Source organism: Gopherus flavomarginatus, chromosome 5, assembly GCF_025201925.1.
Source record: "Gopherus flavomarginatus isolate rGopFla2 chromosome 5, rGopFla2.mat.asm, whole genome shotgun sequence".
NCBI classification, from domain to species: domain Eukaryota; kingdom Metazoa; phylum Chordata; order Testudines; family Testudinidae; genus Gopherus; species Gopherus flavomarginatus.
The window spans coordinates 72,156,904-72,182,149 of record NC_066621.1 but is presented as its reverse complement, the minus strand read 5'-3'; the positions used below and the strand labels follow the sequence as shown (position 1 = coordinate 72,182,149).

Genomic DNA, 25,246 nt, shown 5'->3' with positions numbered 1-25,246 from the left:
TGTTGCTTTAAGGGCCTGGGATGAGGAACCCTGCTGAGGGTGAGGCAGGGCTTTCCTCTCTTCCAGCTGATCAGGAGGAGGGAGCTCTCTGAAGGAAGGCAGGATACAGACTGCCTTCTCCCTCAGAATGGAGGAGACACTGAAAGAGAAAGAAGCTAGGGCCAAGTTGTGGCGAACTGGGAACGTTCTTTATGTTTTCTCTGATTACTGTGTTGGTGCCTCAGTGTCCCCTATGCAGTTTTTAAGTATCTAGGTGGTGGAATAAGAGTGTGTGATTGCTACAGAGCAAAGGGCCAGTGCACCTAAATACCTGGCACTCTGTCTCCTAGCAACTGATGGCCTGGGCCCCTCCTCTGCAAAGGTGACAACTGAAGGTGTTGGAGACAAAGGGATCAGGTGACCTCGTGGCCTGGGAAAGGAACTGAGCAGAGAGGAGGGGCTGGAGGGGTTCTGGAGTCTGGAGTTGGCTGGGGAGGAGGAATGAAGTGCAGACGTGGGAGTCTGGCTCACTGCCCCCCAGAATGGACCCGGCTGAGGGGTCCGACTCGCGGTACCTACAATCTCTGATTTAGACTGTGTTCCTATCATTGAATAAACTCTGTTTTACAGGCTGGCTGAGAGTCACATCTGACTGCGAAGTGGGGGTGCAGGACCCTGTGGCTTTCCCAGGACCCCTCTGGGGCGGGCTAACTGGGGGAAGCACACGTAGGTGCAGAGGATGCTGAATGCTCCAAGCAGAGACCCAGGAGGCGAAGTCGTGTGAGCTTCTTGGCCTGAACAAGTCAGCTCCAAGCGAGAGGAGGCTCCCCAAAGTCCAGACTGCTTTGTGGGGAGCAGTTCCAGAGCATCACCCAGGGACTCCGTGACAAGCGCCAGCTAGAAAGAGCTAAGACTGATGGCTTTGGGTGGAGTAGAGTGAGGAGGGGGAAGAGCTCTGTGTTTGGCAGAAAAACCAGGGTTAAGTATGAACTTTTGTATCACGGTAATGGCCTTTATTTTGAGACTCTCTGAGGAGAGTTTGAGCAATTTGTTATTAAGGACTTTGGGGGCTGTTTGAATCTTACTAAACTAGACCTAGGTGGAGGTGCTATTAAACACAAGAGTGATGTTGTGGTGTGCTTAAGGGGCCTGAAGAGGGAGCTAGGAGCAGAAGGGTCCCTTCAAAGTGATCCCTGGTCATGAAGGGGTGCTTAGTAAATGGCTGCCCTGCCACAATACAGGATAAGAAAATTATATTTCTATAATAAAAGAATACTTTGAGAACATACTAAAATGAAAAAAAAATACAAACCCAGTCATACCTTAAAAACCCATCAAAAGTCATATTACCCTCTAAGCAACATCGGTATTAAACTCTTGTCCTCCTGTTACCTCCCCCTCACCCTGTTGCTTTTTGTGTCCATAGTGGATAGATTCTGACACCCTTAGTTATTACTTCATTGTAATAAGCAGCCCCACTGAGTTTATTGGGGATGCTGGTGGAATAAGTTGCTACTCAGTGTGAGTAAGAGTGGCAGAATCTGACCTTTAGATTATAACATTTTATGAGGAGGAACAGTGTCTTCTATATGTTTTGTGAAGCACCTAGCAAACTAGTAAGCATGTTAAAAAACAACAGTAGTAATCTGTGCAAATAAGGATTTTCTTATTGTTGAATGGTTGTAAGAGCTATGGTACCTTAAATTATTTTTAGCCAATTCTAGAAGTGATAATGTCATAGATTACTGTGGTAAGCATCCATTTTCCACCATCCTGGACAGAATGTTGTACATATCTAGCCAGATACAGATCATCAGTCTCCTTTCTGTATTAGGGAAGGTTACATAAGAGCATCAACATGAGTAGTGATGCCTTAATTAATACATCAAGTTATGATAAAAAAAAAAAATTTATTATTGTTGAGATTTGCAATTGTCAACACAATGTCATTTGGTATTTTTGCTCAGACTGTGTTCTATAGCAATGAATTCACAATTGTGACAGATAGCAATAAAACTTTGTGAAAGTTTTTGAAGTAGTTATAAATGATGTGTAAACTATACTTATAGAAAGTGTTTGTGGTAAAGCAAATTTACACAGTAAGAGGTAAATCATATTTCCTTATAGTGTCAAAATTATCTGTAGATGTTATTCATAAAAATGTAAATTTTAGTGCAGAATTGATAAATGCTTATAAAATCAACATGTGCAATGGGTTTATAAAGACAATGTTAATTTCTGGCATGCCTAATTTTCATGACAGTTGAAATGATGAATCCAGTTGTTACTTTCAATGTGTGACTGAATTCTTTTGAAAGTTTGCCCATTTTCAAAATATTTATGTTTCTTCTTCAAGCTGCCAGACACAGAGATGACGCATTCTACCCTCAGTCTGTTCATTCCTCTACTCTATTTAATGAAGATATAAAAATGCTGAATTCCCATATGACCAGATGGGATCTTCTGCATGACACAGGCTATAGAACTTCACCTAACAATTCCTGCATCAAGATAAATGCTGTAACCTCTGATTATTTTTTTAAGCTTTTATTTTAGAGGGGAAAAAAATCCAATTTTGATTTAAAGACTCTAAGTGATGGAAAACATATCACAGTCTTTGGTAACTTATTAATTACCCCCCCCTTCAAATTTGTATCTTATTTCCACTTTGAACTTTGCTGACTCCAACTTCCAGCCGTTAGAGCTTCTAGTGTAGCTTCTCCCGGTGTAGATAATTATAGACCATGATCACATAATCTCTTAACTTTAGCCATAAGTTTAATAGTTGGAACTACTTTAGAGGCATATAAGGCATGTCTTCTACACCACAAATCATTTTTATAACTCTTCTCTGAATCTTTTCCAGTTTTTCAACATCCTCTTAAAAATGTGGACAACAGAACTGGACCCAATATTCAAGTGGTGGTCTCAGCAATACCATATTCAGAGGTAATGTCACCCTTCCTATTCTTAAAGTTATGTGAATGACCACGTATGGAACATATTGTCCTAAACGTGGTAGTAATTTTGACACAGAATAGCAATAATTGAAACTGAATGTGCATTGACTAAGACTTTCTGCGGAACCAAGGCATCCTCTCACAAGCTGCTTTCTCCTCAGGCCTCCTCAAGCCCTGTTCACTCTGCTTGCTACCCCCTCTCTATAGTTGCCCCTCCCCTTGATGCCCACTCATCCCCCAGGGTCCTTTGGTGGTGGTCTGTGTCTGGATGTTTCCAGAATGAGTGCATAAAGCTGAATGTTTTGGGGGACTCTTGTTCAGCTAGAAGGATCCAAGGAAATCTGAAGAAAACAGGACAAAATTTCAAAAGGGGAGCATTTTTATGGTTTCTTCTGCAAAAGTTAACAAATTAACATAAACTTACACAGAAAATTCAAAGATTGTTTGATAAGCTACTGTGTTAAATTTAGATGCTAGATTCAGTTACTAAAGTAGGAAAAAGAGATTTTAGTCCTAACTTTTTAAGTGCAAATCTCAATGCACTCATAATTGTGGTGTAACTACTGATGGCGCCAAAGTATATGTATAATGTTGATTTCAGACGCATGCTTGGTAGTTTGTTCCAACCAGTCCTTCTTGGATACGGTTAAATTGTACAGGTGTTGTGGATTTTAACTGTTGTACAGTATGTTACATATTCCCCTTCTAGCATTTGACAATTTTTTTCCAAGTGATGATGAGTAATCATAGCAACTAAAATAATAAAAGTATAAAAAGATTAAATATAGCCAAACTCTATGAGAATGAATCGTCCATGTGTAGGATTTTTCCTGAATATAGTAGGAAGTCATGTGCTTTGGAGATAGTGCATGCATGGAAGACTCAGCTAGAGACACAGAACATTTTCTAAATGGAATATTTTTAAAGTTTTCTATTAGATGACAGCAGGTCGTTCATCAATACAGTGGTACTGGAAAGTTCCTTCTCGGCTCAAGATGGTTTTTAAGACTGAATTGATATGGAATATAAATGTTGCTCACTATTCTTTAAAAGATTGTTTCTCAAATTCACATGAAGTCTTTAACTTCACTTTACTTGTCGTCAGATTTTTATTTTAATTCAGTATTTGTTCTGTTATTCTTCTCCTGGGCATAACAGTGCGGAGTTTTGAGGGCTATGCACAGTTTTGGAGCTATCCCTTCACGTGCCTTTCTAGGATCTTGGACTAAACAAAGAAGAGACCGCCCTCAGAACATCCATCCCAAGTTTTACACTGTAAATGCTAGACAAGGACTCCAGGAGTTTAGTTAATAATGTGCAGATACTTACACGATGGATAAATGTCATCATAGTTATGTACTTCTCCATGGAGTCTCAGTGATTTGATGAAAAAAACCCCAGCTGTGCAGGTAATAGCCAAACCAGCCAGGTTTAGAATAGCCAGTCAGGATACATTAATTTACATAAAACCTCCACTTACTGATCAGCTGATTGGTTAATAATCAGAGTACTGTAATTTGCTTACATAGAGTATTGAGAAATAAGCATGTATTAATTATGCAAATCAGATTTCCCAGCTGATCAGAGTGAAAAAAAAATGCATTTCTGAGAAATAAGGGTCAGTATGAGCTGCATCTCTCCACTCTGACTGGTTAAGACAATTCCATTTCAGTATAATGGTTCATAATGTGGATCGGGCAGAGCAATTAAGTAGCATTATAAAAGAAAAATAATTGTGTGCTATTCATCTGGGACTTTCTTATGGAAAGCGATAACATGATGCCATTAGAAAACTCAACAAGACAATAATATCCATCCATTCACAAGGAGAAGCAGAAGTTTGAACATCTGTTTCCCTCTATTGAATTCATGAAAGGGCTTCTCTGCACATACAAAAAATGGACTAATAAACAACAGTTAGGGAACATTATCTCTGTCATTTACCATAACATTGAAATATACCGAATGCAATAAAAGTGGGGTGGGTATTTAAACAACTTAAACAGCTTTCCAAACAAAACACCTCACCAATTAGTAGATCTTTTAGAAGCACAACATTGAGTTATCAATGTTATAGCTCAGTGATTTGAGCATTGGCCTATTAAACCCAGCATTGTGAGCTTAATCCTTGAGGGGGCCATCTAGGGATCTGGACTCAGCGACCTTTCAGGGTCCCTTCCAGTTCTATGAGATACAAGAAGTTTGGTTTTAGGGGGAGGGATAGCTCAGTGGTTTGAGCATTGGCCTGCTAAACCCAGGGTTGTGAGCTCAATCTTTGAGGGGATCTAGGGCAAAATCAGTACTTGGTCCTGCTAGTGAAGGCAGGGAACTGGACTCAATGACCTTTCAGGGTCCCTTCCAGTTCTATGAGATGGGTATATCTCCATATATTTTTCTGTATCTATTTTAATTTAAAATATATTATAGAAGAGCATGAAATCTTGTTAGAAAAAGTGTAATTAAAGCTCTTTATCAAAGACACAATGCCTACAAGATACAAAGTTGAAATTATGGGCAGCAAAATCAAACGGTTTATAATATAAAATGGTGCTAGTAAGTGCTTAAAAAAATCCTAGCCAGCAATTTTTTGGGGAAAAAAAGTCTAAGCTTAAAATATGGGATCTTCCTCCATCCCTGGCCCCTCCCCACCATAGTTTTGAAGGGGAATAATAATAAAAGGCACTTTGGACCTAAGCGCCAAGTTCCTGCCAAGGGCTTGTAATACAATATCTCAGAGTTTCAATGGTAATTCAGTGTCAATTGCGCTTGCCGTCCCCCAGAAAAAGTAAGCATTTAACTTCCTTTCAGTCTATGTGGACTGATGAAATGTAGGAAATCTGTTTCGGGGGGGGGGAAGAGAGAGGTTTCCCAAAGAGAGCACCAAGTGGAGCGATCAGAAGTATGAAGAGTGGCAGTGCTGCTGCTGCTGGTGGTGGTGTGCTCAGGCTGGGAGAGCGGGACGGGCTGCAGGAGGAGAAGGGCTTTGTGGCTTTGCAAGAAGAAAGTGAGTGAGATTTCTTCCAAGCAAGCGCTTAAGGAGTGCGGGGTGAGGCATGCTGACCACTAATAAATGGCTAACGCGGGGAGAGAGCTCTGCTAACTGCTACTGCAGTTAGTGCAGGCATTTGGCTGCATTTACAGAAGTCAGACCCCGGGCTCTTTTAAAATGTGTTTGATTTGGTTGTTTGTTTCATGGCTGCATTTGAATTGAGAGAGGGGTCGGGGAATTTAAGCAAGAAAAAGATTATTTCCCTTCAGCTAGTCACCTTAGAGTGGGGTTTCTTTTGTTTTCTTCCGCTTATCTTGAAACTGCAAGAAATCTCACCTCCAAAGAGTTGATTAATGGATACAGCAGGGGAAACTGCTTAGAGCGCTGGAGCAGAGGTATAGGCAAGGGGAGGGGAGAGCGGGGCTAGGAAGTTTGCAAATTGCAATCGGTGCGCTTCTGCACAGGTAAAAATCTTTCGTTTGCCTACTCATTGGGGAAGCATTCTTCCCCCTCTCCCCGGACGATCCGGAGTTTGAAAGTGTCACGGCAGCAAAGTGGCGGCGGGCTGGAAGGAAGCAACGTTCATGATTTGAGAATCATTATTTCCAGTTCAGGAGCCTGCCAGGGTGCAGCCTCTCCGCGCGACTAACACGAACGCTTTTGAATGCAGATAAACCTTCCATGAATGTTTGCATGGTCTCTCCTTTAATGAGCCGGAGTTGAGAATCTGAGTTACACTCACCCACGGCAAAGCCATCGGTCCGGGTTCATATGCATGGGCCCCGAAGAGAGCAAACTAATCCTAACCACCCAGAATAGTATGGATCAGACGGTGAGCTGCTCACTTACTAGGGTTCGGGCTAGGGGTGAGTGTTTGGCAACAAAATATTCAGAATGATCCCAGGAGGAGAATATTTTTGCCTTAGTTGCATGAAAGTCTTGTAACATGTCTCGGGCACTATTCGGGACCCTTCTCTGCTTTGTGTCTGCTCCTACCCCGTTCACCAGCCCTATGGCTGGAAGTAGAGGGAAAGGTAGGTTTGGCAAACTATAGTGCCATCATTCTGCCCACAGAGCTGGGCCACTGGAATTAGGGCAGTCTTGACACCCCCAAAGGGCTGGCAGGACAGCGCTAATTCTAAACCGAGCTCTTTTCCTTTGCCTTCTTTCTCACGCAACAGACACAACCAGCGGAAGGGCTGGCAGGCTTTGCTTTTTAGGCTGGGATCTTCTGGTTGCTCCACAGAGTTATATGGTTTTTAGAAAGGATCCATTCCTGTTCGAGGAATGCTCTCTCCTTGTTGCAGCCATGCGGGGCAGCAGGGCGATCGCCTAGCATAGCAGCATGGCTTGCTCTGCCTGCGTGTGAAAGGTAAAGGGACTGAGCTTTCTTTGCTAATATCTGTGGCAGACGCATTGCAGCCTTCCTCCCGGTCACCTCCGGAGCACATCTGACATTTCTTTGAAATTGCGCGGGGGGGAGAAGGTACTTTTATTCCAGTCTCCACGCACATTAAAGCTTGGATTGTTTCTTCGCTGCCGAGCCGAGGCTGTGCCAAGTGTAATGGTTTTGTGATGGGGATTGTGATTTAATAGGAAATTAGCTGACATTCCTAAATTCATTTCATATGGTATAATAGGCCATCTGATGAGAATTACAGTATGGAACCCAGGTTGGAACCTCAGCCAAACCGTGATAAAGGAGGTGAGGCATGTGGAACTAGCATTACTTCCAGCCACCCAGCTCTTATTGACCTTCAGTGGGACTTAGGCCCCTGAATCAGTTAGGGGCTTTTGAAAACAACAACAAAAACAACCCTATGTCCTTATTATAATTTTGATCAGAAAGGAGATTTAAGATTGGCCATTGATTTCATGGGAGCAGGAGCAGGCTTAGCAACATTTAAGAATTAAATGCAAAGTCATAGGACCTGGTGATTATTGGCAATAAACCCACATTATTCTGCACAAATCAGCAGGCATTTAAAAACATAATTAAACTCGTGAAGCAAACACCTATTAAAATTTGCTATCTGTAATACATTTTATCACTTCTTTAGCTAAAGGAGACTAAGATTTAGATTTGACCTTTCTGTACAGATTTTTTAAACTATCATTTTGATTAGGCAAATAGAAAAATAAGGAGTAAGAGCTAGACCCTGCAGTCCTGCAAATCACCTATCAGGATTTTTGCCTGCCTTAGGATTATTAGATCATTTGCCTGCCTTAGGATCATTACTCAGAACATATCATTTTATGGCAAAGTTAATATCAAACATTCCTAAAGCTTTGTTGTTATGTGTGTGAGAGAGACAAATGACATTCCTGCTTTCCTTTTGGTGGGACAGACATTTAGCAAGACAGCAACATTGTCTCTGGTAAAAACCGTCTTTAAAATTCCTAGGCTTTCAGTAACCTAGAAAGATTTTTTTTTAAGTTAATTTGTTGCTGACTTCAAACCCAGGGTCTTATAAGTTCAAAATATCAATATATAATCCTGTGCCAGGTTCCAGATACACATTTTAGGTACAGTGCACATTTGTATCCTGTATGTTCATAACACAAGGGACAAAAGCTTCTTGTGAATGAGAGTTTACTTTATCAGTCTAGATCACATTTTGATGTAAGCCCTTAAAAATTCTAATTGATTAATGAGTTTCAGATGGTGGTTCCCCTCTATTCCCCCTCCTTTTTAACATGTACAGTATACTCCAAGTTAATCTGGGAGAGCACCAGAAAGATTGGGCTAAATTAGTTGTGTATCGTTATAAGGATAATAAAGTAACTAGAAAAAATGAATTTCTTACAAATTATAATCTTGCTTTCTGCATCTGTGCAAATAGGTTTTATCCTATTAACTCATGTAGTTAGAAAAGACAATTAAAATTAGTGTTGTAACCATCTTGGTCCCAGGATATTAGTAGACAAGATGAGTGAGGTCCCATAAAAGATACTACTTCACCCACCTTGTCTCTCTAATTAAAATTAGAGATATGTGTGCTTAAAATAATGTAGGTAAGAGTGACATCTAATTTCTTATAGAAGGTAAAATTCTTTAAGGGTCCAGTAAGAATAATCTGTCATGGCAGCAAAATCAGAATTGGATAAGTATAGTCTCTATTATTTCATAAGAGTTAAAGGGTACAATGAGAGCAATTATTGTGGTATGCTATAGTACGTCATAGCATCTTAGAAGTCAGAGATGACAAGACCGATTAGATCATATATGGTCTGTCCTTGCCAACATCTGATTGTTATCTATATTTTATTTAGTGCTATTTTTAGTCCAGTTTTAAGTGTCTCAAGTGATGGAACTTCCCCTACTTCCCTTGGGAAGTTATTCTACTGTCTAGCAGATTTTGCTACTGGGAAGAATTTCCAGACAGTAAGGAAAACAATTACATAAATTGTTGTTTACCTCTGTAGCTCTCAGGAAGATGTTAATTAATGTATATATTAGGAACAAAACAAAAGATTATTTCAAATGCAGCATTTAGTCTGTAGACTAATCTCATACATGTTCTGAGTCTGCAGGACCATAAGCACTGGGCAAAGGACAACTTGTATTTTTGTTTTTAATAACATTAGTAAGATCAACTTTTCAAATGTGGGTGTTTAGATTTCACCTGCATATTTTATGTTCAAAATTATTGTGTATGCAAAACCTGCATTTGTTCTGAAAGCAATGATTGCATGCAAGAGACCCCATTTGTGTGCAGGTTCATGTTTGCTTACACAAATAGACTTTGTGTTTGCAATTTATGTGCCCTAATGATGAAAATTTGATCTATTAAAATTGCTAATTTTTAATATCCTCTTTTGCTAACCCCCCAAATATGTAGTTATTTGCATATGCTTATTTCAAATGAGTCAACCAATGCACCAAACAACACTCTGAAATTCTGCTGAAGGGCCAGAATTTTGTTCTTTTCTATCCCCTTCTTGATGTGATTAGACTAACAGGGTGATCCAGCAGAGATCCATGCCAGATAGTCATGAGCTCTGCTTTGGCTTTTGATCCTCAGTTTTCTCCCTTTCCAAAATGACTGCTATCCAATACATTACCTACTCTCTAAGTCAGCAGGAGATTGAGAGAGGGACATCAGCTGCAACTGCAGACAAAGGCAGTATACACTGCTTCTGTGTAGCATTAGACTGCAGTCCCTGTGGTGAAAGCACTGGCTACTCACTTCCAAGATGTTTTCCCACTGTTACCAGTGACTGTGAAGCTACTGCTGAGTTATGTATCATGTGAACCTTTTACTTTATAGTATAGTTTGCTACTTCTGCAGCTAGTATGCTTTCCAAACTCTCATCTCACACAGGAGGAAATTTGGCCCACTAGCATAAACCCTGAGTATTTGTGTTATATGCATGAAATTCACCCCTCTAATCCATGACCAAGATGCCACACAACCCTTGAACACCAGTTGTGCAGAACATGGAGGGCACTGCATCAGCCTAAATTCAGATCAACAATTCCTTCAGTAGTCCTAGGTAACACCAGCTCACTTGCAAATTGACTTTCTGCATTGGTCCCACATAGGCTGAGTCAAGGATAGTAAGGGAGAGTTTAAGTACATCCTAACAATGTTATTGTTCCATTTCTAGATAGAAATGGTATGAACTATCAGTAATAATGCAGAAAAGGCAGAAGTGTTCAATACATATTTCTGTTCTGTATTTTGGAAAAGCAGATGATATAGTCATATCATATGATAACACTTTCAATTCTGCTAATGTCTCAGGAGGATGTTAAACAGCAGCTACTAAAGCTGAACATGTTAAATCAACAGGTCCAGATAACTTGAATCCATGAGTATTAAAAAAGCTGGCTGAGGAGCTCACTGGACCATTAATATTGCTTTTCAATAAGGCTTGGAACATTGAGAAAATTCCAGAAGATTGGAAGAAAGCTAATATTTTTAAAAGATAAACTGGATGACCTGGTAATTATACGCCTGTCAGACAGAGATTGATCGTGAGCAAGATAATGGAGTGACTGATATAGAATTATAATAAAGAATAAAAAGAGGGTAATATTAATGCCAATCAACATGGGTTAATGTAAAACTGATCCTGTCAAACTTTTTGATGAGATTAGAAGTTTGGTTGATAAAGGTAATAGTGAGGATGTATTATACTTCTGTAAGGTGTTTGACTTGGTGCTGCACAACATTTTGATTAAAAAACTAGAACAATATTAAAATTACAATGGCACACATTAAATTGATTAAAAGCTTGCTAATTGTGATAGGACTCAAAATGTAATTGTAAATGAGAAATCATTGAATGGAAGTGTTTCTAGTGGAACCTCACAGGGCTCAGTTCTTCACCCTATGCTATTTAGCATTTTTATCAATGACTGTAAGAAAACACAAAATCATCACTGATATAGTTTGCAGATAACCCAAAAATTGGAGGCGTGGTAAATAATGAAGAGAACAGAGCAATCTGGATTACTTGATAAAATGGATGCAAGCAAACAATATGCATTTTAATATCACTAAATGTAACTGTATAAATCTAGGAACACAGAATGTAGGTCATATTTACAGGATGGGGACTCTATTTTGGGAACCAGTGACTCTGTAAGAGGTGGCGGGGTGGGGGAGGGGGGAAATGGTGGATAAACATCTGAACATGAGCTCCCAGTGTGATGCTGTGGCTAAAGAAGCTAATGTAATCCTTAGATGTATAACAGGAGAATCTCAAGTAGGAGTAGTGAGGTTATTTTACCTCACTGTACTTAGCACTGTATGACTGCTGCTGGAATATTGAGTCCAGTTCTGGTGCCCACAATCTAAGAAGGATACTGATAATTTGGAGAGGTTTCAGAGAAGAGGCACAAGAATGACTAAAGGATTAGAAAACATGCCTTGTAGAGACAGACTCAAAGAGCTTAACCTATTTAGATTACCAAAGAGAAAGTTAACGGGTGACTTGACTGAGGTCTATAAGTGTCTATATGTGGAACAAATACGTAATAATGGGCTCTTCAGTCTAGCAGAGAAAAATGTAACATGATCCAATGGCTGGAAGTTGAAGCTAGACAAATTCAAATGGGAAATAAGCTGTATATTTTTAACAGTGAAGGTAATGAACCAGTGGAACAATGTGTCAAGGGTTGTGGTAGATTCTCCATCACTGACAATTTTTAAATCAAGATTGGATGTTTTTCTAAAAGATATACTCTAGCAATAATTCTGGGGAAGTTGTATGGCCTTGTTATACCGGAGGCCAGACTAGATGATCACAATGGTCCGTTGTGACCGTGGAATCTCTGAATCTAGGCCAGCACAGATACTAGTTCCACGACATGTAGCAGGTACACAGTTACCTCGTTCTGCTGTTCAGCATACCCATACAGCTTCATGCTAGGCTTAAGTGGTGTAGAGAAACTTGTGGTAGGCCCTAGCACCAGGAATGAATTGGATTAGAGTACTGAACACAGTCTCTATTTGGCTTGTCAAAATACTTCATTTGCCAAACACCTTTTTAAAATCTTGGTGTGAGTGTGGTTTTAATATCCTAACACAAATCTCCTGAATGGTTCTGATTTTTGCAGTCCTAGATACTGAAAACTTCTATTAATCCACAGAGCAAGTAGTGCACTGGTAGCCACAGAAAAAGGTTTACCATACTGCTGCAATACTCTGCCTCATCTTTGACCCGGAAGGACAAACTCGACCAGTGAGAAAAGAATTTGGGCTATGCACCTGTTCAGCCCCTTACTCTGCTGAAATTGCAGACACAGGGTTTGATGTGAATGCCCATCCAGTACGAAATGGACCAAGATAACACAATTCATTTCATGAAGGCCACTGAATAGCCTTCAGCTGGTAACAACTTTCAGTCATTGCTTACCTGTGCTGATTTGTATTGGTAAGAGGTGAAAGGTGCTATACCCCATTACTATTTCCCTATTTTTGATACTTACACATCCCTCATTACCCTAGAGTCTGAGCACCTCACAGTGCCCCTGTGGCAAAGAGAAGTGCTGTTATCCCCATTTTATAGGTGGGGACCTAAGGCCTAGATCCTCAAAGGAAATGAATTCATTGAAATGAATGAGTGAGGTGCCTTAATACCTCTGAGAATCTAGGCCCAAGTGACTTGCTCAAGGTTATAGAAGTCTGTAGTGGAGCAGGGAATTGAACAAACATCTGCAGAGTTCTAGGGTAGGCCTGGGCCACTGGACCATCTCTCCTCTCTGTTCTCTCTTCTACTCATCTATGCTTTTTAATAAACAATGTGTAGTATTCTTGGTGCTTTCTGCAGTAATAATTATTCCCAACAAAAAGCCAGAAGAATAACAGAAAATTGCTTAATTGACTCTATGGCTTACACCTGATGATCACTGATGAACATCAGCAGATAGTTTAAATTACACTGCTGGCAACACACTCAGTTGAGTTACAGTACACAAAAAACTAAATGTGCTACTGTAAAGCAAAATAAAAACTTCACTGTTTGGTGGGAGCAAACAAGGAGGAATGTAACTTTCTAACTTGTTGAAACTGTTATGTGTCATTAGGTGTACTGTAAACTATCCTGAACTGAATTCTTTACCTAGACAATGAGCCTAAGAATTTGAGATGCCTTATGGCTGTCAAAGAGGTGGGGGAAAAAAAGGATTGCACTGCATAAATATGACTTGCAACAAACAGAATGTAAGTAACGTTCTGTCTTAGCTTATGTCACTTTCAGAAGAGTAGTGGACGAAATTTGTTTCTTGAGGAGCAAGGCATTTTAGTGGTAAGTTTTTTAAATTCTTATGCGTGTCTGGTGATAATTTCTTGTGGAAAAGCTGACAGATTCCATAACAAGAGAAATTCTACTTGCATTTATACAAATTGATATTAATGCTTTGCTATAGCTGATGTTATATAAATGGCCTTATGGTTGACATACAATAATGTTTGGGGGCAAAATGCTAGTAACTTAAGGCTAGACTGTAGAATCCTTAATGATTTCAATGAGGGGAGGGATGAGCCAGTGCTAGACTGACTTAGGGGTTAGGATTTAGTTCCCTGCTGTGCCACAGACTGAATGTGTGACATTAGGAATGTCACTTAGGGCATGTCTATTCTGTAACAAAAAACCTGCAGCCAGGGTTAACTAACTTGGACTAAGAGTGTTTGCCTTGTGGAGCTAAAAATTGCAGTGTAGATGTTTGGGTTGGGACTGGAGTCTTGGCTCTGAGACCTGTCATGGGGGGAAGATACCAAAGCCTGGTCTCCAGCCCGAGCCCAAATGCCCACACTGCAATTTTATAGTGCCATGAGCCCGAGTCAGCTAACCCAGGTCAGCTGTGTCCATGCCGTGGATCTTTTCTCACAGTGTAGATGTACCCTACATTTCTCTGTGTTTGAGTTTCTTCTCTGTAAACTTGGGATAACAGTACTTCCCTATCTCACTACATAAATACGTTAAAGATTGTGAGATTTTCAGATACTATGGGAATGTGGATCAAAATACAGAAAGTTCATTTCCCCTGAGCAAAGACTGCAGGATCCAGCCTTGGTTATGGCTGGGATTTTCAACAAGAGCTAGGTGCTCAACTCCCATTGACTTTCAGTAGGATTTGGGTGTCTGTCTCCCTTAGGCTTCTTTGAAAATCCTAACCAATGTGTAGAGAAATGATACTAGGCAACATTTGGGCTGGTAATTCTAATCAAATGAACTGAGACAAGTGTTTAAGTGGAAGCCAGATATTTTAATCACACAGTCACGGTGGAGCGTTAAATTCAGTTTGGATGAACTTCCCAGATTTAATATGAGGAAGGTCAGTATCAGCACAAAAAAACCAACCCAAAAAACAATAAAGAATTCCACAACTGCCACTGGTACTGACAACTTGAAAGCACAGGGTCAAACCTACCAATCTTCAGCCTTGTCTTTTAGGCTGATATTATTCTCAAAGTGGTCATGGGTGTCAAAGGGAAGTGGTTAGCTGTGGGGGATAAGACAGGTTGGTGGAGAACTGGGAAAAAAAGGGAAACCCTCCTTCCCTTTTAGGAAGAGAAATAGTGAAACTTTACAAAAGGCAGTGGATATAGTATTTATCCATCTGTGATTGTTTCACTGTTCTTTCCTCATCCTAGCCTCACCCCTGCCAGTCTAGCTGTTCCCCTACAATCCCCCCCTTCACATGCACACACCACCAATTCACCTACACCCCATTCACCAGTTGATTTGATTCCACCTGAACTCAACCATAACATCTCAATGTGTCCCACTCCTGGCTTGGAACCCTTCCCCTGCCCAGGTCCTTTCAACCCCTAACTGCTCAGAAGAGCCACCCTCACCCTTTACATACTGAGACCCCCTCATCTTTCTACCTAAACTCACTATCGTTCAGAAACATTCCCTTGAGTGTGAATCTTCTCCCACCAGTTACCGCCCTACACACCCAGACCTCCATGATCAGTACTATTCCCCTCTCTCATTAGGGTTGCCAACCCTCCAGGATTGGCCTGGAGTCTCCCAGAATCAGCATCAATCTCCTGGTGACTGTTGAAAGGAATCGGGAGATTTTAATAGGATATTTTAAGAAAATGACATTACCTCATGTTGGGGAAAAACTTCTGGAATAGCTGCAGTCAGAGTTGGCAACCTTAAGTCCCATCACCACCGGGCTCAAAAGTTCCTTCTGCTCAGAACCCTCCCCATCTTTTATTCGTTGCTGGGTCTGGAAAATGGAAGAACTAGGCCAGCAGGGAGTGTGTGCAAACAGCCCTGTACTGTGAGTCTGAACTGAAACAGCAACATGTATGCTTGAACTCCATGCTCTGTGCCTCCTTCTGCTGGCAGAAGCCCATATGCTCTTGGGTCTGCAGGGAACATGTGCAGACAATGCTGTCCTTTGTCTGTTTTTTTGCACTAATTCCATATTCCCTGTTGTGTGTGCCTCCAGAAACCCCCTAGTGGCAGTCATGTATAATGCAGCCTACAGAATTAGGTTGGAGCAGCCCCAGTACCACCAAAAGTCAAACATGGTATGTCTACACTACACCCACAGCTGGCCCATGCTTGCTGACTCAGGATCAGGGGGCTCGGGTTAATGGACTGTTTAATTACAATGTGGACATTTGGGCTTGGGCTGCAACCCAAGCTTTGGGATCCTCCTACCTCTCAGGGTCTTAGAGCTTGGATACTAACCCAAGCCCTAATGTCTATACCGCAGTTAAACAGTCCCTTAACCTGAGCCCTGTGAGCCTATGTCAGCTGGCATGGGCCAGATGTAGGCTTTTAATTACAGTGTAGAAATAACCACAGTGGCAGCAGTATCACAGCCACACTACAGTTTCAACATTTATTGGTGGAACTCCTTGGTGGGGAACATTTCACCATATGTGTGTCCTTGGATGCAGAAAGGCAGCTTGCTCCCAAGGAGAATCCTAAAGCACAGTGTCTTTTTATTTCTTCCAGAGCAATGATGCAGTTTCTAGATTTTCCAATGAATGTATCAGAGAATAAATGAAATAAAAAGATTATCATCTTAAAGTATTATCTAGAAACCTAAAAAGTGACTGTGCAAAAATGGTACCTTTTACTTTGCTTCCCTTGTGCATCTTGAGTCATATGTATTTATTTGAATGAGTAAGATAAGTTTTTGCTACTATTCCCCCATAAAAACAGCTATGGGAGAGTGACCTGGATTACATTCTGGCTCACACATCAACCTAATTATTAACTGCAGGAGAAGAACGTTTTGACTCCTTTATAACTTCTGGAGAGGAAGGAGGTAGAGAAGATTTTAATACTGACTGTCATAGAATCCCTGTGACAATTTGGACAAGTCGCTTAACCTCTTTGAGTCTCAGTTCCCCTAGCTGTGAAATGGTGATGATAATACCTCCCTGTTTCACTGTAGAGTTTTGAGGCACTCAGCTACTGTGGTGATGAATGACATAGAAAAGCTTTGAAATAAGTTCTGATTGTGGAATATTTATTGGTTTTGATGTATGGGCCAGAAAGAACCCACTTGGAGACTCAGATTCCAGGCTGAGTTTGCGGAGCTGACAGCTTGAAAAATCTTTTGCTGTTTGCCTGAGAAAAATGAGCAGATTTGACCTGGATGTCTTTAACCAAAAAACTATAAAACCATGAAGCCATTTTTACATAGTCAATTTTCAGAGCAGAGCTGCACTTTAATTGCATACCTTTTTCACTCCAATGTCCCGTGACTTGCAAAGGAGTTTTTGTTGCACAAGCAATTCAAGATCAGGCCCATTATTTGTAATTTTTGTCTCTTACCAACGTACATCTAAGTTCTAATGATAATTCAAAAACTTACTTTTACCTTGAGGGGAGCATGGCCCAGCCCACTGGAACACGCTGTGGCCATGCCGCCTGGTCTTGCCCTCCGGCTGCAGCTGCGCTGTCCAGTCTGCTGGAGTAGCTCCAGCCAGATCAGAGACATCCTGAAGGGATGGGATGGGAAGAGTGTGGGGGTCCCGGGGTAGGGGTGGGGTCATGTGGGAGGTGATCATAGGGGTTACTCCCCTGACTCCCAGCTTCTCCCCCCCAAAAAAATTTCCCCACCAGTTGCTGTCCTGGCCCATCAGGGTTAGCAGTTGGCACGCCGGGACACTTTGTTTACCTAGGTTTACATCTGTGCCTGTGGACGCTCGAGGTAAACAGACCATCTCAGCCCACCGGCGGCTTATCCTGATGGCCTGGGAGCCAAAGTTTGCTGATCCCTGAATTATAGGGTCAGCTTATGAACGAGTTATAAAATTTTTCCATTTTTACTTATCAATCTTGGGGGGGTCGGCTTATAATCAAACTGGTTTATGATCGAGTATATACGGTAATTTGATATTGAGTTAATAAAATCCAGAAGTTAATAAAATTGAATATCTCAAAATTACAGTAGATACAATGCATATGTTAATTTATTCATTGTTAAATAATTGTGTACCTAATGAATGGTAACAAATGCATGCCTGATTTTTCTTCAAGAGATCCATATCTCCTCTTTGCCACCAAATCTGTCTTTTCAAATCTGTGGAGCTGCTTGAAAATTGGCTGACGGATTGAAGTCACATATGGCATCAGAAAGACGTGCCATCATTGGCAGAAAAATGGTTCATATAACAGGTCGTTCATAAGATCAATGTTCATAAAATCAGGGTTCCACTATATTATGTTTGCCATCCCTAACACACTGACCACTGTCATAGGATAGCAAGTTGTTCTTCCCTGTTTTTAAAGTCACTGTTACATATGGGTTGACTCATGACTTCTAGGCACTGTGCACGGGGCAGAAGGAAACAGCCATCAGCAGTGCATCCTGCCCTGCAATCACCTTACAAGTGCAGGTCACAATGGCACAGAATAGCCAGGGTAAATAAGCATCTTCCTGATCCTTTGGAAAAGAACAGTGAGAACCCTACCTAATGCCCCTTGCACAATGCAGCATATGAGCTGGCTGACCAGGTCCTGACTGTGCTTGTTAGGAGCCATGGTGTGCCAGCTGGGACAGTAGCCAGTCCCCTAACTTGGCACTCTCTTAAGCATTAGGCTGAAACCCTACTATGCTTCACAGGGACAGGAAGAGTCTGACACCCTCTTTCCTGAGCACACCCATGCAGCAGATGGCAGAATTTGACCTTCACTAGTAGAACTACAATTCCAGTGGGCACTTTACACCTCTGGCTATGGAAATGATTTTAAAAATTAAATAAGGAATAAAATATTGAATGGGAAAATGAAGTACTCTCTCACCTCTAGAGGTGGTTTCCATAGTTCAGAACTGAGACCCATTAGCATTTGTGTCGGGACGGTGAAGTCGGAAGCTTGCACTGCTACTGTATCTGTTTTGTGGATAAACTCCATCCTCCAGGACTGCCATGCCTTGTATATTTTTTGTAGAATAATACAGTAAATTAAATAATATTCTTTATATAAAGGATTCTTTGTATTTTTTTATGACAATGAATCTGTGGAACTGACTGATTTCATTTGGTGGAATGAGTATCTATTTAGTACTGTTAATGGTTTGTTGTAGTTGCAGAACTCCCATACTTATACGCTGTTCTAGGGCCTAATCCAAAGCCCACTGAAGCTCTCCATGGGCATTGGATCAGGTCCTAATGAATTGTTAGGTCTGTATCTCAAAATGTTTATTTTGATTTGGTTTTAATTATTCTTTGCAGAGTAGTGGATTGTTGGGAACATGTGTACCAGGTGAGTACCAATAAAACAGACATTATCTATATGATTAAATTACCAGCAAAATGTTCCATTAGCAAAAAAAGACTTTCATCGTGTATGTTGTTTCCATGTGTTAGACCTATATAGCTTTTTCTGACATCTTGCATCCCAAGATCATAGTTCGTTTCAAGCACCGTCAATAAACTTAAAAAAAAAAAAAAAAAAAAAAAAAAAAAAGCTTCTGGCCTTATATAGTATAATGAGGTACTTTTTTAAAAAAACAGGTATTACAAGTGGATAAACAATGTGCAGTGCTCTGAGCCCAACGGCACGAGGACCTGGCCTTTCTGATATGCATCAGTACAGCCAGTGGCTGGCCAGCAGACATGAGGCCAACTTATTACCAATGAAAGAGGATCTAGCGCTGTGGCTCACAAACCTACTGGGTAAGAATATTTATATAGTTATATATGTATGTATGTATGTATGCATGCATGAGCACACACACATATTTAAAATACAATTATTGACAAATTGCACTTGTTAATATGTTAACTTTTGGCCTCTAGTTCAACTGGAAAAGTGGTTCTCCAGACTATTTTCCCTTCCAAATAATTAGTTCCAATTAACTGGCTCCCTCTGAGTAATGCATGCAGCCATCAGCAAGGTCAGAAAGACTTTCTTATAAGAGGTACGCATTCACATTATTTATCAAGCAACTAGCTAGGTAAACATTGTTCTTCACCTGGTAACTGTTGGTCCTTGAAACATTTGAATATTGAAACAGAAAAATGGACATTTATTTGAATTATGTCTTTGTGTGTTTCAGTATTCTTGTTGTTACAATGAAAGAGGTTAATGGCTGCCGTCAATCATTTCTTTGATCTTGACATCAATTTCAGACCTGGTTAAAATTGATGGGTGACTTTTCATTCAGGCTAAATGGAAGGAGCATTTAAATGTCCCTTTGTGTATTGATAGCTAAAGTATAAGAATTTGCCTCCCAAGGCAAAGCATTGTATGATAAAGCCAATCAGAGCTAAGCCAGGTGAGCCAAGAGGTTTTCCTGGGAACTGATTGCAAATATGAGATCTGAGGTATTGCCTGGTTGGAGCTGTGTGTTTCCATGGGTATGATAGGCAGAAAGTGAGCAGACAGTGAGAGAAGTGGTGAGCATAGCCCTAAGCGGGAGCAAAGACAGATCTCTATGGGGCACAGGAGCTGCTGGAGAAAGAGACTTGTAATTTGTGAGTCAGGAAAATGCCTCCTGTTTCTACTCTGTTCAGGGAAACAGGACTTTATGTATATTCCTTGTTGTAAATAAACAAGCTCAGTCAAAGAAGTACTTGAATCATATAATTTGTTTCTCCTCCTAACTGAAAAATCTTGTCAAGGTTTCAACTATTAGCTAACCCTTCAGGTGCCAAAGGGGCATCCGTATTTTAGTAGTTGTGATAGTAAGCACTGTAAGGGTAAGTTATAACTTCCATTCTAGTCTCTGTTCTTCAGTGGGTTATAAGTTGCTCTCATAAACAAACTAGAGAAATACAACCTAGATGGAGTTATTGTAAGGAGGGTGCGTAACTAATTGGAAAACCATTCTCAGAGAGTATTTATCAGTGGTTCACAGTCAAGCTGGAAGGGCATATCTAGTGGAGTCCTGCAGGGATTGGTCCTGGGTCCAGTTCTGTTCAGTATCTTCATCAGTGATTTAGATAGTGGCATAGAGAGTACACTTATAAAGTTCTCAGATGATATTAAGATGGGAGGATTTGCACATGCTTTGGAGGATAGGATTAAAATTCAAAATGATCTGAACAAACTGGAGAAATGGTCTGAAGTAAATGGGATGAAATTCAATGAGGACAAATGCCAAGAACTCCATTGAGGAAGGAACAATCAATTGCACACATACAAAATGGGAAATGACTGCCTAGGAAGGAGTACCGTGGAAAAGGATATGGGAATTATAGTGGATCACACGCTAAATATGAGTCAACAGTGCAACTCTATCGCAGAAAATGCAAACCTCCATTCTGAGGTGTATTAACAGCAGTGTTGTAAGCAAGACACAGAAAGTAATTCTTCCTCTCTACTCTGCAGTGATAAGATCTTAGCTGGAGTATTATGTTCAGTTCTGGGAGCCACATTTCAGGAAAGATGTGGACAAATTGGAGAAAGTCCAGAGAAGAATAACAAAAATGATTAAAGGTCTAGAATGACTATGAGGAAAGACTGAAAAAACTGGGTTTGTTTAGTCTGGAGAAGAGAAGATTGAAGGGGGGCATAACAGTTTTTAAGTATATAAAGGAGGAGGGTGAAACATTGTTCTCATTAACCTCTGAGGATAGACAAGAAATAAGGGGCTTAAATTGCTGCATGGGAGGTTTTGATAGGACATTAGGAAAAACTTCTTAACTGTCAAGGTAGTTAAGCACTGAAACAAGTTGCCTAGGGAGGTTGTGGAATCTGTCATGGGAGGTTTTTAAGAACAGGTTAGAAATAAAACCTATCAGGAATGGTCTAGTTATTACATAGTACTGCTTTGAGTGAAGGGGTTTGGGCTAGATGACCTCTCAAGGTCCCTTCCAGTCCTACACTTCTTTGATTCTGTGATTTGAACCTTCTCAGTGACAATTTCACATAAACCACTGTATATATATAGTGCTTTTTCAAATGAGCATGTTAAAGGCTTTTATAAAAATTCACCTCAAAATATTACTTGCAATTCACCTCACAATATTACCTGCAAAGAAGGTAAATATCATTGTTAGGAGAAATGTCTGTACACATGTTAACAGTTAATAGAAAAGATGTCAGTACATGGTCTTCAAGAATATGCAACATAATTCCTCTGTTTTATAGGAACAATAACATTTCTTCTTGTTCTGCTTTCTAAGTGTCTATTGTGTAGCTTTTTACAACAGCTCTTAACACCAATTTTAGAGATGGGGAAAGTGAGGCACAGCAAACTGAAATGTCTGAACAAGGTCACAAAAGAAGGGGCTGATTCTACAAGCCTTCTGTGCATGGAACTCCCATTGAAGTTAATGGGCACTGTAAATATAGAATTGCCCAAGTCAGCCATAGAGGTGAGAATCTTGATGCCTAACCCTCGCTTAATCACTAGACAGCTCTCTTTTTCTATTTTAATAACATTTAAAGTCACAAGAAGCTCTTCATGGTTTAAACATTGAACACTCTGCTTAAACATTAAACAGGAAAGTACTACTAATCGCTAATGAAGCAAAATGGAAACTGCTTACAGTCAGTAACACATAGGTCTCACACTGACAAGATCATGAATGAGGTCACTTTTCAGCAAGAAAGTGGCATCAGCAGGAGGGTCTGAAATGCCAAATATAATTAAAAATCTTATTTTCAAATGCATGTCAAACTGCGACCCTTCACAGTGCTGTGCTAACCTAAATAAGTGCAGTTTTGTTTTAGTTATGCAGCATACAGTTTCCAGCAGTTTCATTCTCCCACTACTTTTTACAAATGGATCCTCTCACTTATGCAAGTTTTGGTTTCAAGGGAGTTACCGCATATCTTCACAAGACAGGAGACTTGGCCCATGTTTTTAAAAACAAGTTTCTTAATTGACTATGCATTGTTGTTTTTGCTGAATCAGGACACACTTTTGTTTCACTTAGCTGTTGTTTATTAATTTACATTGCACGCCACTTAAGCTGCACGACAGTCAGGCAGACAGGAAGTCAGACACACTTGGACTTACAGCAATACAGTAGAACCTCAGAGTTATGAACACCTCTGGAATGGTTCGTAACTCTGAACAAAACCTTATGGTTCTTTAAAAAGTTTTGAAACTTTACTATGCAGAAGAAAAATGCTACTTTTCCTTATTTTTGTAGTAGTTTATGTTTAACACAGTACTATATTGTATTTGCCTTTTTTTTTTTTTTGGTCTCTGCTGCTGCCTGATTGTGTACTTCCAGTTCCAAATGAGGTGTGTGGTTAACTGGTCAGTTTGTAACTATGGTGTTCATTACTCGGAGGTTCTACTGTATAGAGTTTTACAAATACATAAAATATCTTCTTTTGCGAAGAGTACGGTCTGAATCTATTTACTGAATGGGGCAGGTGTATCCCTGGAGTTTCATTTGCAGAGGCAAATACTGATCAGTGGAAATAAAGGTGACAGTAGTTTTGCTTCCAGCTTCTATGATTTAAGCTCAGAATTACAAACTGAAAACCATGACAATGTACTGGCTGAGACTGTGAATGTAAATAGAGGTTTGGACAATAGATTCAGGAGAGCTGGGCAATGCAACTTGAATTTGTGATTTGAAATAGATGAGGAGCTCAGAGAAGACTGAGATGTGTACTATTGCTGTGTATGGTGGTTTTTTGTTTTTGTTTTTTAGTTTTTTGGTCAGTCGTTCTTTGACCCCCTATCCCCCATTAACTCTGAAGAGTTAAAACAATGTCCCTTTGCTTTGATTCAGCATGAAGAATAACATGAAAAACTTGGCTAGGCAGCGGTACTACAGAGAAGGATCTGAGATTATAAATCGAATGAGTCAATAATGCAATGCACTTGCAAAAACAGGCAAATGTCATTCTGGGATGCATTAACAGGAATGTCTTGTATAAGGCACTGGATGTAATTGTTTTACACAGGTGAGCCTCAGCTGGAGTACCGTGGCCAGTTTTTGGCAGCGCACTTCAAGAAAGATGTGGACAAATAGGAGAGAGTGCAGAGGAGAGCACCAAAAATAAGAGATTTAGAAAATGTGACCCATAAAGAAAGATTGAAAGAATTGGGCATGTTAAGTCTAGAGAAAGAAAGGCTGTGGGGCAACATCAGTCTTCAAATTATGATAAGGGCTGTTGTGATGAGGACCGTAATCAATTGTTCTCCATGTCCAGTGGATGTAGGACAAAAAGTAATTGGCATAATTTATAGCAAAGGAGATTTAGCTTAGATATTAGGAGAAACTTTCTAACTATAAGGGCAGTTCAGCACTGGAACAGATTATGTAGGCAGGCTGTGGAATCCCCATCACTGGAAATTTTTAAAAAACAGGCTTAGATACAGAGATGGTTTAGTTATATTTAGTTCTGCCCCAGTGTGGGGGATGAACTAGATGGTCTCTTTCAGCCCTATTTGGAAAATATTTTTAGCTCTGACATGGATGTATACTCTCAGCTCTTTGTGTTTGTTTATTTTTTATTTAGTGGCTTTTAAATTTATTCCCATATTTTGTTTTCTCTTAATAGAGTCCACTCCCCGCCTCCCTTCTTTATAATTATCATTCTGTACTCTACAATAAGGGCAAGATTTTTCCAATTCTCAGAATCATGCTTAGGACCTTGTTTTCAAAAGAGCTTGTGTTTAGGTATCTAAATAAAAGCCCAATTTTCAGAAACAGTCAGCACCCAATAATTCCCATTGTGAAATTAGGGGGCTGATTTTCAAAAGAGATCAGCACCCAGCATGGTTGTTCAGTTGGAGCTGAGTTCTTTTGAAATGGACTGCCATGTGCTTTAAGTTAAGCATGCACCTAAGTTCTTTGCTGAAGAAGGATGTGTTCCTAGATCCTCAAAAGTATTTAGGTGCCCAACTCCCATTGAAATAAATGGCTCCTAAATGTCTTTGAAGATCTGGGCCGTGGCCTCTGTACAATCACTGCCTTCTACACTGGATAACTGGAAAAGATAGCATATTGGGAATGCAGAGTCAGTGTGTCAAGTCCCAAACAGGGATACTTCACTTGTTTTACTCCCAAACTGGCTATAAGCTAGCCTATGTTCCAGCAGTTACTTAGGGCTGGTCTCCACTACTAGGGAGATTGACCCTGATGCAATTGATGCATCAGGGATTGAATTAGCGGGTCTAGTGAAGATCTGCTAAATTGATGGCAGAGCACTCTCCAGTCAACACGGGTACTCCAGCTCTCCGAGAAGAGTAAAGGAGGTCGACCAGAGAGTGTCTCCTGTTGACTTAGTGCTGTGAAGACTCTGCACTAAGTCGACCTAAGCTATGTCGATTCCAGCTATGTTATTCACGTAGCTAGAGTAGCATGACTTAGGTCAACTTACCTCTGTAGTTAAGACAACGCCTTAATCTCTTTTAAAGTGTAATGTCCATTGCCTCATTACTCCTGATAGGAACTTCAGTACCTTCTGA

General features: G+C 40.4%; 1 protein-coding gene across 7 annotated transcripts in view; it reads left to right on the top strand.

The window, feature by feature from the left end:
* Nucleotides 1–2,853: 2,853 nt before the first annotated feature.
* Nucleotides 2,854–25,246, top strand: part of GAS2 (growth arrest specific 2) — a 142,857-nt gene continuing 120,464 nt past the window's right edge. The window contains exons 1-4 of one of the 7 annotated variants that reach the window (XM_050955466.1): nucleotides 5,861–5,985; nucleotides 6,599–6,760; nucleotides 19,095–19,125; nucleotides 19,377–19,538. In XM_050955466.1, the coding sequence (XP_050811423.1) occupies nucleotides 19,397–19,538 (142 nt within the window). In that variant the 5' untranslated portion in view covers nucleotides 5,861–5,985; nucleotides 6,599–6,760; nucleotides 19,095–19,125; nucleotides 19,377–19,396. Of the gene's footprint in view, nucleotides 2,929–5,860; nucleotides 5,986–6,227; nucleotides 6,761–19,094; nucleotides 19,126–19,376; nucleotides 19,539–25,246 lie in introns of those variants that run through there. The other 6 variants (XM_050955468.1, XM_050955467.1, XM_050955471.1 and 3 more) reach the window with 6 other exon arrangements.